Source organism: Pleurodeles waltl, chromosome 5 (genome assembly GCF_031143425.1).
Source record: "Pleurodeles waltl isolate 20211129_DDA chromosome 5, aPleWal1.hap1.20221129, whole genome shotgun sequence".
Taxonomy (NCBI): Eukaryota; Metazoa; Chordata; class Amphibia; order Caudata; family Salamandridae; genus Pleurodeles; species Pleurodeles waltl.
The window spans coordinates 388,174,609-388,187,955 of NC_090444.1; the positions used below are offsets into that span (position 1 = coordinate 388,174,609).

General features: G+C 42.2%; 1 protein-coding gene across 2 annotated transcripts in view; it reads right to left on the minus strand.

Moving 5' to 3' along the window:
• PLCB1 (phospholipase C beta 1) overlaps positions 1 to 13,347 on the minus strand; it is a 2,042,221-nt gene that overhangs the window by 835,102 nt on the left and 1,193,772 nt on the right. For both annotated transcript variants that reach the window (XM_069234146.1, XM_069234145.1), the window contains exon 9: positions 12,277 to 12,443. In XM_069234146.1, coding sequence (XP_069090247.1) covers positions 12,277 to 12,443 — 167 coding nt within the window. The remainder of the gene's footprint in view (positions 1 to 12,276; positions 12,444 to 13,347) is intronic.

A 13,347-nucleotide genomic window follows, 5' to 3' on the forward strand; every position in this document is an offset into this window, starting at 1 on the left:
AAGTGAGGCTAGGTCCAACTGCTCCCTCCCATCCTGCTAGTAATGGTCCATTGAGACACACCTAAGCTATTTTGTGTGGCTCTATATAGGAAATAAACAAAGCCCAACTGCCAACTATACAAAGTCATGTGAACAGAGGCAGGCTGCAGGCTCTAGATGGCTAAGGCAAGAAAATGCCAGCTTTCGAAACATGGAATTGTCAGAATTGTAATTTAAAGTCTCACTTTGCCACACGTTAGGATTTTAAATTGTGATTCCAGAAACACCAAATTCAAATCAAGTATGTCTTTCTAATTGGAAATTACACTTACAAAGGGTAATATGGCAACTCCAATGTTATCCTATGGGAGAGTAGGCCTTGAATTAGTGAAAAACGTACTTAAGAGTTTTTCACTCCCAGGGCATGGAAAACCTAACAGTACATGTCCTGTTTTCTAAATATATTGCAATCTGCCCTCTGGGCTGTTGGGGCTACCATGGAGTGACTTACATGTATTAGAATAGGTTGAAATGGCAGTTTAAAACTGCACACAAAAGCTCTGTAATGACAGGCCTAAAGCCTGTTGACGGGGCTACTTAAATGGGTGGCAAAATCAGTGCTGCAGGCCCACAGGTAGCTTTTAATGTACAGGCCCTGGGTATGTGCAATGCAGTTTAATAGGGACTTATAAATAAAATATATGACAATTGGGGATAGGTCAATATTACCATATATAGAGGAAAGAACACAAGCACAAACATTTTAGCACTGGTTAGCAGCGGTAAAGCATGCAGAGTCCTAATACAGTAAACATTAAATCAGGAAAAATGGAAGAGAAAGGCAAAAAGTTGAGAGGAAGACCGCCCTAAGGCTCACATTTTTAACAGCCACTCATGGTTATCTGGTCATGCTAGATCAGGTGGACGTCATGTTGAGGCCCACTGCGATGGAGCATGGGTCAGATCCCGGGACAAGGTTTATCCTGCTGAAGTATTAGCTTCTCAAGAGTGGCACAAAGAGTTCTGTTCACGTTAGAGGAGACCACAAGTTGGAGGTGCAACAAGCAGGTTGAGCGTCGCGGGTGGTCGTTGCTGTAGCTCAAAGAGCCACTTGCTGCTAGAGCCTTGTGTCAGTGGTTCATCACAGATGGTCACTGTCAGGACAAAGTGCAAGCTTTGTGTTGCCAGTCATCACAGATGATCACTGTCGGCATGAAGAGCAGGTCCCATGGAGCTTTGCATTGGCGTTTGTCACGGCCAACAGAGTTTCTATGCAAGAGAGCCCATTTGCAGATACAAAAATCCCAAACTTCAGGATTTTCACCTTAGGACAAGCTCTCACTGATGCCAACTAAAGATCCAGGACTTGGGAGGCACCCCTTGGGGATCAGGGCTCACTCCAGCAGAGGCTAACAGCAGGGCTCAGGCAGTTCTAGGAAAATCCAGTTGGTGCTGGTCAGCTTGGCAGCTGTAGGGAGGCCTCTGGAAGCTGGTTGTGTCCCTTTGACTTACACAGGAGGTCAGTAAACTGACCCTTGGAGCCACGTTTGGTAGCCTGGGATCAAGGTAAGATGCTCGAGGTTTCCTTCTTCAGACAGCAAAAAAGTCCCTCAAGCAGCAGGTCGGTCCTCCTGGCAGTACAGCAATTCTTACTTTGAGTCTGACACAGGTCCATAAGTGTTCTGATCAGTGAATCTGACTGTCCTCTTTTTTATACAGGATGCCAGCCTAGGTGTGAGGGAATTCTCTGACCTACCTCTCAAACATTTTCTGATTGATTCTTCCCCTTCCCCTGGGTTTGCTCCAAACTGTCTATGGTGTCAAAAAGCAGGGCAAGTCTGGTGAAAATTTCCTTTGTGTGTGCTATGGGCAAGGTTCTTTGAAATGTAACCAGGGCAGGGTACAGTTCCTCCCCATTCATCCTGCCAGGAAGAGCCTCTATCATCTGCACCCTGCCTCATTGTTCACTGTCTGGGCCCAATGCACATCCTTGATAAAGGAACTATTAAAAGGCTGGAAACTCATAGAAAGACCTCAGAAAATTTGGGCAGGGAAAGCATACATTCTAAAAGTGGCATTTTCAAAATTGTCATCTAAAATCTGATTTTACCATTGAAAAGGATTTAAAATTACAATCCACTTGGGAGGGCACCAGAGAGCCAGCAAACAAGACAGACACCTGAATTGTGTGCTCTGGCAGCTTCGAAGAAAACATCTGCAGCATAGCAATACAAGCCACAGAATTGTGAGTCCCACACTGCTGGGACTCTGAAGATTGCATAGCTCTTCAACTGCAGTGGATGAAAGTGGATTTGCTAGCTAGTACCTGGCATTGGAAGGTGGCCTTTCTTTGGTGCCAACTATATGCGTGCTGCTGAGGCAAGTGCAGCCGTTTGCCACCTAGTCACCAGGTGGGCCTTTGGCTTGCTGACACCCCGTGGCTGATATTCTGGTGCCCAGATGAGCTTTTGCCTAGTGTCTTAGTTGACAGTTCACTGACCTGCTCCTCCGGTGCTATACAGTGACGTGCTGCTTGTGGGCTGCGACTGAGCTGCACCGTGTGCTAAGGAACGTGTGTGCCTGCTCCACGCTCTATCACCCTGGTGGGTGCCCTAGGGGTTGTCTGTGGCTTCTACCCAACCTTGAGAGCAGCTGGCTCACCCTCTTTGCGGGCAGAGGATGGTGCACGCAGGAAGTCTACAGCTTGTCAGGGCCTTGGATCACAGTTGAGCAGCCAGCCGTTTGATCACTGGAAAAACCGGGTGAACCTGTTGCAATGCAGGTTGTGTCCTTCTGGGCTGCCACATGCTGAAGGGTAGTCATTTGCGATGCTCAGATTGCCTGTTACAGTGGGTAGTGACATTGCCACAGACATTGCAGGTGGCTGGGACCAGAGCCTATCAGGGCTTAGCACCTCTGTTAAATAGCTGGACTGGATACCCCTCAACAGATTTGTATGACCCCTATACAGCACCTTGATCTCTCCATCCTAGGTGGACACAACATCTCCCTGCTGCTGGGTGCCTGGACTAAGCATGCCCTGAATGATATGGCATATGCCCATCCTATGGATTCCTCAAGCGCCTGCCCTCCTGTTTGGCTTTGTGCTGTACTCTAGCCTATGAGGCAGTACCTTCAAATGTGCCTCCCACCTCCTTAGGGGCTGCAACATCTCAATCCCCTCTGTAGAGACCCAAACAGCACACTCACAAAAGCCTGCTGACTACCAGAAACACTCTTTTCTCAGCTCTAGCTGCCCCTCTGCTTGAGATCGGGCAGTGCCCTCTGAATGCATGCCACTCTTGGATGGTGATGTACCTGTTGGCCTCCTGTGAGATAAGCTTGGGGTCCTCTTGGCTTCACACACTACCTGCCGGCTAAGCTGCTCCTGTGTGCTAAGGAACTTGCATGCCTGTTCCACGCTCTATTACCCCGGCGGGTGGCCTAGGGGTTGTCTGTGGCTTCTACCCAACCTTGAGAGCAGCTGGCTCACCCTCTTTGCGGACAGAGGATGGTGCACGCAGGAAGGCTACAGCTTGTCAGGGCCTTGGATCACAGTTGAGCAGCCAGCCTTTTGATCACTGGAAAAAACAGGTAATCCTGTTGCAATGCAGGTTGTGTCCTTCTGGGCCGCACATGCTGGAGAGTGGCCATTTGCGATGCACAGATTGCCTGTTACAGTGGGTAGTGACATTGCCACACACATTGCAGATGGCTGGGACCAGGGTCTATCAGGGCTTAGCACCTCTGTTAAATAGTTGGCCCGGATACACCTCAACAGATTTGTATGACCCCCTTACAGCACCTCGATCTCTCCATCCTAGGTAGGCGCAACTTCTCCCTGCTGCTGGGTGCCTGGACTATACGTGTCCTGAATGATATGGCATATGCCCATCCTATGGATTCCTCAAGCGCTTGCCCTCCTGTTTGGATTTGTGCTGTACTCTAGCCTATGAGACAGTACCTTCAAATGTAACTCCCCCTCCTTATAGGCTGCAACATCTCAATCCCCTCTGTAGAGACCCAAACAGCACACTCACAAAAGCCTGCTGACTACCATAAATACTCTTTTCTCAGATCTAGCTCCTCTGCTTCTCGAGATCGGGCAGTGCCCTCTGAATGCATGCAACTCTTGGATGGTGATGTAACCACTGGCCTCCTGTGAGATAAGCTTGGGGTCCTCTTGGCTTCACACACTACCTGCCTTTTACCACTCACCCCCTGCTATCTATCTTCAGCAATTACCATCAGGGCAAAACCTGACCATACGCAGGCCAAACTACACTTTGACGAGAGACCATCTACAGCCTCATTGGACACTCCGAGGTCAGTGATGTGGCAATGTTCGAGGAGCTCAAATATAGGTGATGGTCACTCAATGGCAAAAATAGACTCTTTCTTTCTGTACGATTGGACAGATTCCAAGCATGTACTGACAGCAACTAACCTAGGCTTACACAAACCATAGCTCGTATCTCTGTGTTAGAGGTCATGCAGTGAGTCTTGGATCGAAAATTAACTGCCACCATGAGGAAACTGAAGGCTATCAAAACCTAACATGATGACTTGGAGGGTAGATCTTGCTGCAATATTATCAAGATAATTGGTGTCCCTGAGTAAGCTACTGGCACTAATCTGGAGGATTTTGTTGAGGGTCTCCTATATATCCTAAATGGGGGCAGTAAATTCTCCAATGTCTTCATATTTGAGAGGGCACATCACATACGGGCACCTAAGCTGAAACCTGGGCATGTAGCTGTGGTTATTCATGTGCCAAACATAATGCTACTACCGCTATCAGAAATTGTGATAAGTATTTTACCTAAAAAGGTATTTGCGTTGTATGGTAGACTATCTACATCTGAAATCTAACATTGTGGAAACAATTCAGGTCGGTGGGAATTTTTCTTTTTTCTTTATGTTTAGGGTAAAAAGTGTGTTAAACGACCACTGGAGTTGGCAGAGGTAGGGATAGGGAGGGGTAGCTATTTCTGACTGTTGTTGTTGTTTCTTTCTTTTATCACAGCCAATCGAAAGTACTTGGGAACACATCCACTGCATTACACACCACACGGAATCATATGGGGCACAAGCTACAAGCCAGCAGAGTTGACCATTTGCAACTCAATTCCTTATAGTTAATTTCCTGACCTGGAACATACTGGGGTGTAAATAACCCACAAAAGGCCTGACAGGTACTTGCATACCTATACCGGCATAACATTGATATTATCCCAGTCTAAGAAGCTCATTGATCTCCCTTGGCACCTCTGACATTTGGTTACTCATGGGGCTCACATTGTTACTTCTCCTCCTACTCCCCCTACTCTTGAGGAATGGTCACACTCAGAAACAAAGTTAATTTCACATTGATAAAGCACTTCACAGACTCGGTGGGTAAGATGGTGGCAACAGATGGTACACTAGATGAGCACCGACTTTTGGTAATTAACCTTTATGGCACAAACATAGATGACCCTTCCTTTTTTGCTGAAATTTTACAGTTATGTGCCAAATATAAGGAGTGGCCAGCAATTTGGGGTGATGATTTCAACCTCGCATCCCCCTTGACAAATGACAGATCACCAGATGCTACGCATCCCATATCATGGGCCAGCACAGGGCTAATGCATATTATGCAGCTTTGTGGTCTGGTAGATGCTTGGAGGGCACTCCACCCCACTCTGTCTGAATCCAATTTTTCACTCTCCAGTCTGCAACACACCTTCTTGGTTGGACAAGTAGCTGGTCTCCATCACACTCATCCATAGGGCTCGCAAAGTGGAAATACAACCCTGTATACTATCTGACCATTCTCAGGTAAAAATGTCTTTGCACAGTGCCTAAAGCCACTAAAGCAATTTATGGTGCTACTGTAATCAATCTGGATTTATTCTGCAACATTCAACCTTATTTAAGCGACAAACATTAATGGGCATTCTACATAGGGTGAAACCCCTTCTTCCGATGGTTGCGGTCTTCCTTGATGCTGAGAAAGTATTTGGCATGTGTGCCCTCCACTAAATAGGCATGACCACTAGACAAGTTAAGACCTAGAATAATGAACACCATAGTTCCATCAGATGTCAACGAGCTGTGTCAAAACTGAGCTCCCAGTTCATAGAGACTCCAACTCATCGCTACCCTGTGCTTAGCCAGCAGCAGCAGCAGAATCCTCACTAATTTCTGGTAGTCAGGGGGAATCTCCTTCACATTCCCTGGAGGGCAATTTTAGGGGTGTGCGGCAGCGCAACTCCAACCAATCGCATGCATCATGTCTGTCCAATAGCCCCGCAATGCCCCACAACTCCACGCCAGATGCATTAAATCCTAAGGAGCACGGCATCTCTCACACACAGCATCAGCTCTGACACCCATCCTTTTTAATTAATATTTTTGGAATGTTCTTTGCATGGACTCCACTTGGGTAATAAGTGGTTCGGTTTGCTGTGACACAAATGAAGGTTTTTAATGAAAAAAACATTGAAATTCTTTTAAAGGCTTTAGGTTATGTGTTGTAATTTGTTTTTTGTTGTTTTTTATAAGGTAATTCTTCGTCCTACAGTCCTGAAGAGGCCCACAATTAGAATGGGATAAACACGTCAACCTTTTTACTTAGGGAGGGATTGTGAGAAATATTAACTTTTACCCATAACGATTGTTTAAGATATACATATTTTTCTAAATACAAATAATAGTAGCCATTATGCTGAAATGTGAATGTGATGCAACCATCTCCCATGTGGATTAACATGAAAAGTATTGTTAATAACCACATTTTGAGAAAGTAGAAGGATGATTGAAGTACAATTTTCGTTGATCTACAACTTTATGAGCGTATGTACATATATTGTTTGTGTATGATTTCTGTAATGAAGTAATGTTATATGTTGATTTTGGGCTATTTTATCGTCTGATTAAAACATATGAAAAGAATTGTATACATGAACTGTTGTACCAGTGACTGATTTACAGTTTCACTGCTGCATTGATGATTGTGTATTATATCCTACTATTGTACCATTTTTTCTTATTATGTCTTTATTTACCCAGGCCTAGTAGGGTTATTAGGGCAGACCACTTTTTTCCCTATATTTGCACAACTTAGTACAAAACATCCATGAAACAAGCCTGTCCACATTCCTATCAAAAGCATTGTTTCTGGAAGCGTTATATGTTTGTCCCATGAGGCGTTTTCCTTTTATCTAGCAACTACATACATATTATTACCATATACTGTTTTGTTAACAGTCTCAGAGGTATTATTTGCATTCAAAATGTATGTACTGCCAAACAGGTTTGTGCAAGGGGACTTGTGCTTTGGCTTTAAAAATTGTATGATTGCTTTTTATGCTGGTGCTGTGATGGTCTGGGGCACCTATTTTCAGCATTAGCATGTCTCACTTTCATCCCTTTTTTAATGTAATGAAATGAGCAATATTAATATTTACATAGAGGTGCTTCCATAGTCACTGTGAGTTAGAGGGCCCCAATGTAGTGCAGGGAGGTGTAGTCGCCTTTGTGGGAATTACGTGGTGTCACTGTGCTCTGGGGAGGAGGAGGGAACATGAAAACGTAGCAGAAATAATTGACTCATTAACTGAAAAAAGTGTCTAAATGTGTTTATCTTCCATATCTGCGTACCCTATTGATAAGAAGCTTGGATCTTGACTGCGAATGCATGTTTGCAGGGTGCCCAGATATGTTTTTTTGGTGTAGTGTAGCGTTTGTCCCTTAAATGCATTGAGGTCTTAGGTTCAAGTAAAAGAGGCAGATTTACCCTTTCTACTTTTCAGTGGGGCAGTTAAGCACTACTAGAACTCCTCAAAGACTAATAGCACAGTCCATTATTTAGTCTCACTTATAATTGAAAGTGAATTGACACAGATTTGTGAGGTTGCCTATAAGGTGTTGTTGCTTGGCATGTGAATGATTGTAAGAATGAGTCACTTAGTGAATGAGTAAATTCATGAGTCCAAGTAAGAGTGACCAAGTACACGGATGATGAGTGCCATTAATTTTTTCAACTTACTGTTAACTGTCTCTTAACACCTATCACTATTTAGGTCAATTCTGGAGGGACTTACAGGACTTGCACTCTGATCCTCAATAATAGGATATCTATTAGGGTATAAAAAAAAAAGCATAAAATCATTAGACTTGAGGAAGTCAACATGGAAATGGAAATGTTGAAGACATATCCTCTCTTTGACCCAGCGTGCTGTAAACAAAATCATAGTCAAATATTTTGCCAATGTTTCTTTTCACTTTCATCGAAAAGAGACATTTAAGGGCATCTTCAGTGTTCGTAATTTTCTAATATCATGGGGCTACAGGGAGGTGGTGCATGCCATGGGACTTATATTAATGGCCCAAGGTACTGCAACCTGCTAAAGCAAGTAGCTGTGCCTAACTCAAAGACCAATAGTAACAGCTTGAACTACTGCAGTCTGCTACAGAACTGACTTGGATATTGACCCAAGGAACCTCTTTTAATTGCTGAGGTGCAACAGAAATGTTTTGTATCTCTCTGAAGAGACGGCTAGTTGTGACCAAAGGACGCATAGTCTGAATCAGGAAAATGCCTATTGCAGCATTCAAATCTCAGAGAGCACATGTATACAACAGTTGTCTGGAGAAAGGGAGGATTGTGTGTTTCTGTTTAGTTAAATTTTGTGTCTTTGTCTTTTGTAGATTAAGAAACGGTAACTAGTGGAACTAACTGTCCAATATGCACGAGCCTTTAGAATGTTTATAGGTCTGGCATGAATGTGCAGTTATAAGTCAGACTTGTTGTTTTTGCCAATGTTTGTTTGTATAAAAGCAGGACGTATTGACTTTGTCACGCCTTGTTTTGTAACAACTGAGTGATTTGTTCTGAGGAACATAAAGCAGTTTGTGGTTTCATAGCAAATTTAAAACAGCATATTCTCTTGGCACTGATGTTAAAAAAAGAACACAAGCCAACACAGGCAAAAAAGCACGATTCATATGCACGCACACATGCACAGCTGATTAGTTTTATAAGGTCCCATGTCATTTGACACTTTCTGTCAGTCCTCTTGTTTTGGCCAGCCGCATTTGATACCTTGGGATTTTAATTCCATACTTGTTATCATAGGAACAAAAATAAAAATCAGGGAAAAATAGAAAAACGCAGCTAAACATCAATTACTACCTGAAAATATAACACATGACATTGGCCACTGGAACATGATTGAAAGGAATATAAAGAGAACATACCGTTCATTTTGATAACGTTGAACAATAACTTGATTTTTGTTTGAGAAAGTACTCTTTTGTGTCCTAGATTCTAAACAATTAGGGTATTTCAGTTCTATTGCTCTTTTTGAAAATTTTTATGCCTTGTGTTTATTTATCCTTACAGAGCAGAAGCATCTTTTGTGCGAAATTATTGTAACAAGATGTGCAGAACACAAGAGACTAACTGAACCTCCATTAAGCAACCGCTAACTAATTAAACTGATTTCTCTATTTTCTTCATTTGTTTATAATGTTGGAGGAATGAAAACATAAGTAGCTGTAGGCTTCTTATTGTTCTGAAGCTCATGCACATTCCTGAAGCATGCACTTCAACCAATTGCAAAGTCAGCAATTTCACTTGCTACATAGGTTACCACATTCTTATGCCTCGGAGACGATTTAGCATATGAATACCACCAGCAGCTCTTATAAAAACAAACCTAAAAATGTGATTTAGGGAGAATTTGAGTGTTACTTAGAAGATGCTCGAAAACATTTTTGAATTTTGAAAGAATGAGTGAGGGAAAGAGTGGCTTTAAGGATATCACTCGCATTTTCAGGTAGCTGCCAATGGTGATAGTTTTATTGCAAAAGACTACCCATCTGCCCCCAGGTCCTGTAGCACCTGTATAGAATATTCGGAGGGAACTCTTAATATTAAGGTGAACTCGTTGGTTGATGGGATTTCAGCCAGTAGACTCTGTAGTGTCGCACCCATGATGTAACGGGGTCACGATCACTACCATTGGTAGATTTTTACAGAGGGTGTGTTTTGATGGTTACCCCTCTGGTTATGTGTGTATTGGATGTAGCTGTGGGGTCACGTGGTTGTGCCTAATAAAGCATGCCGCTGCCCCTCGGATGTGGTCTAAGTGCCTGCTGACGGGCTGCAGCACTTGAGCACGCCCGTGAAGCTGGAAGCGTTATTCCCTCACGGTGCAAGGTGTCAGCGTCAGTTATTTAAGGACGTTAAAAAACAAAATGAAGCCGACGCACACCTAGAACCCACAGAACATCACATATTCTACTTCTTATTAAAAATGTTCCGAAATTGTAAGATGTTTAGCGTCTCATTTACCTGCCTCTCCTACCCCTCCAATCATGCAACCCGGTGTAGAAAGCCATACCTACATAGCTCAGTCTGTGGAATCAATAAAATGTTCTCTGTTGATCCTCGGACCTAAGACTGCACTTTATGAAATTTGGAAAATAAAGATTATCCACCGGGTGCTCAATGATGCCTTTTCCATTTTTTAGTGGTATGCTTAATTAATGAAGCAGTAAATATTATAGGATTAAATCTCTACTTTACTGTGTATTTGCACATATTCTGTGAATATCAATGTGATGTACATCACACTTTCACCACATCCAAGTTCAGCCACCCTAAAATAAATCTACCTATTAGTATCTTGTTATTGGAAACTGCTAAACTAAATGTATTTTTAATATGTTTACAATTTACTGCTGTGGTCCTATAACAAGACTGAATGATCCTTTCTCCAGCATAAACACTGGGCACCCTGCTGCCTGTGCTATGTCATTCCATACCATTGTTTAATCTAACACAGTTGTCTTCCTGCCAGTCACTGTGGATATCACATTGCTATCAGCAATGCCATACGGTAATGAAATTAACGATGCCCTAGTTGACTAAACTAACATCTCTCTCCAATATACCGATGTCTCATATTGTTGCTGTGGGTTACCCTACAAATAAACATTAGGTCCCACTGTCAAAACCCTCCGGAGTAAAATAACTAACAAATAACAAGTGCATTCTTAGAACGTACAATCTTGACTTTGGTATCTTCATCACTAACTTTCAGTGCAATTAGCTCTGTAAGAATTCAAAACACATCAAAGCTAACCAACGCCAATGTGTCTTTGAGTGCTTCATGACAAGTGTGAAAATCAACTCTCATCGTTAAAATGAATGTTCAGGTATCTTTGGTAATTTCTTCTTGTAGGCTTAAATGTTTTCATTCTTATTGAACATGGAAGACATAAAAGAGGCTTTTTAGCATTAGCTGGATGAAGACTCGATTAACGTAATGTCATTTTAGGGGAAAAGGACACCAGTACATTGTCCCAAATCTTTCAAAATCATGCCACTAGAATTGTTACCACTTCACCTCTTTTTACGAGAGAAAATCTATTTTTAACTCATTTACTTTTTTCTCCCTCCTCGCCTCCCACTTCCTCGATTAGGGACAGGAATATTTTTTAAGTACTTTGTTTAGTCCATAAATGCCTAATTGACATAGTTCCTGGTTTTCTTAAGGTAACAAATCCACAAATACCATCCATCTTGATGTCTGTGGTCCTTGTATCAACACCTCCTAAAACACCTACTAAAACGTTCCTATATTTAGTAAATCCTGATTTTGGGCAAAGCTTTCTTGAAACTTGCCCCCAAATTATCATGATCCTAAGTATAAGGAGTATCAATTCACGCTGCCTCTTCAGGAATATACTGAAGTCCTTACTCTTCTTGGCAAGAGCTAATTTGCTTTCTACCCTCCTCCGCAAAGAGACATATAGTTGGAAGTATACTAACAGTAACATCAACAAGTGGTGCAGTCATGCCCATAAATATATTCTTATGTGTGTTGACAAAATGAATTGTCACCCTTTCTAAGATGCTATCCCTCAGCATCACAGGTCACCTTCTTGTATCCAGTCAGAAATAGTGAGCCACACACCTGTAATACAGAAGTAAATTCTGCTCATGATCAGACATTTTTGATTATCCACTACAAGCAGACCCCCTTCAGACACCATGCACAATCATCCTTAACCCTTTGATCAGTTGTTGAAAATGTAGAAGAGAAACATTGTAAGTTTAGATTTCTGAAATATTTCAAATTTCAGAATGTATACCGAACATCACATAGCAATAGGCTACCTCATAATGATAGATAGTGAAAGTTTGTTATAACATTTTGTATTATCATATATTCTTGTGCAGAATTTTGTATATAGAAACGTTTGTGCTGGTGTGCAATTTAAGTGAACAGAGCTGCTGCTTACCTTTTTTTGCTAGATCATTATTGGGCTCATATTTTTCAATAAGCTGTTGAACTTGCTCCTGTTTCAGAAAGGGATACAGAATTTCATTTAACCGTGGGTCTCGTTGTTTGCAATTAATAAATTCCATCATCTGGTCAACGGTAAGGCATGGTTTACTTTTGGCACCACTGCAGAAAAAAATAAAATAAAAGCAATCTTAATGAGAATCCTATTATTTTGGTGCAAGTGTTTATAATAAGGGACATTGAGGATCTTGTTCAAATGCCAAGAAAACGTGCACAAACATTTCAGATTAATGGAATTACACTCTCATAAATTTTCACCATGTTGTCCTCATTCCCAAATGTGCAAACCATCACTATTTCGAGAGCAGTAGATTTTCATTGAAAATGTATTTGACTACCTCAGCACCAAAGTGTCAATATTAATTGTACACCAGTATTAACTAAAATAATATACTTCTTGTTGGAAATGGCCTGTTCTGTAGGGTTCTCCTGACGTTTTGGTTTCTGACCTCTTGTTTTTTTTGATCCAGCACTGGATTTTGTTTTTGTTGGATTTAGGACTCTGTGCACTTTACCACTGCTGACCAGTGCTAAAGTACAAATGCTCCCTGTTTAAATTGTATTGGAGATTGGTTTATCCATGATTGACATACATGATTTACTAATAAGTCTCTAGTATAGTGCACCATGGGTGTCCAGGGCCTGTTCATCAAATACTACTAGTGGGCCACCTGCATCACTGATTGTGCCACCCAAATGGGTAGCCCCATAAACATCTCTCAGACCTCCCACTGCAGTCACTGTGTGTGCAGTTTTAACCTTCCCTTTTATTACATGTAAGTCACCCCTAAGATAGGCCCAAGGCAGCCCCAAGGACAGGGCGCATTGTATTTAAAAGGTAGAACATGTACTGGTGTGATTTACATGTCCTGACAGTGGAATAGTGCTAAATTCGTTTTTCTCTATTGCAAGGCCTATGTCGCCCATAGGGTAACATGAGGATTACCTTGAAATATATTTTAAGTATAATATCCCATTGGGAGCAAATAGAGATTTGGGGGCCATG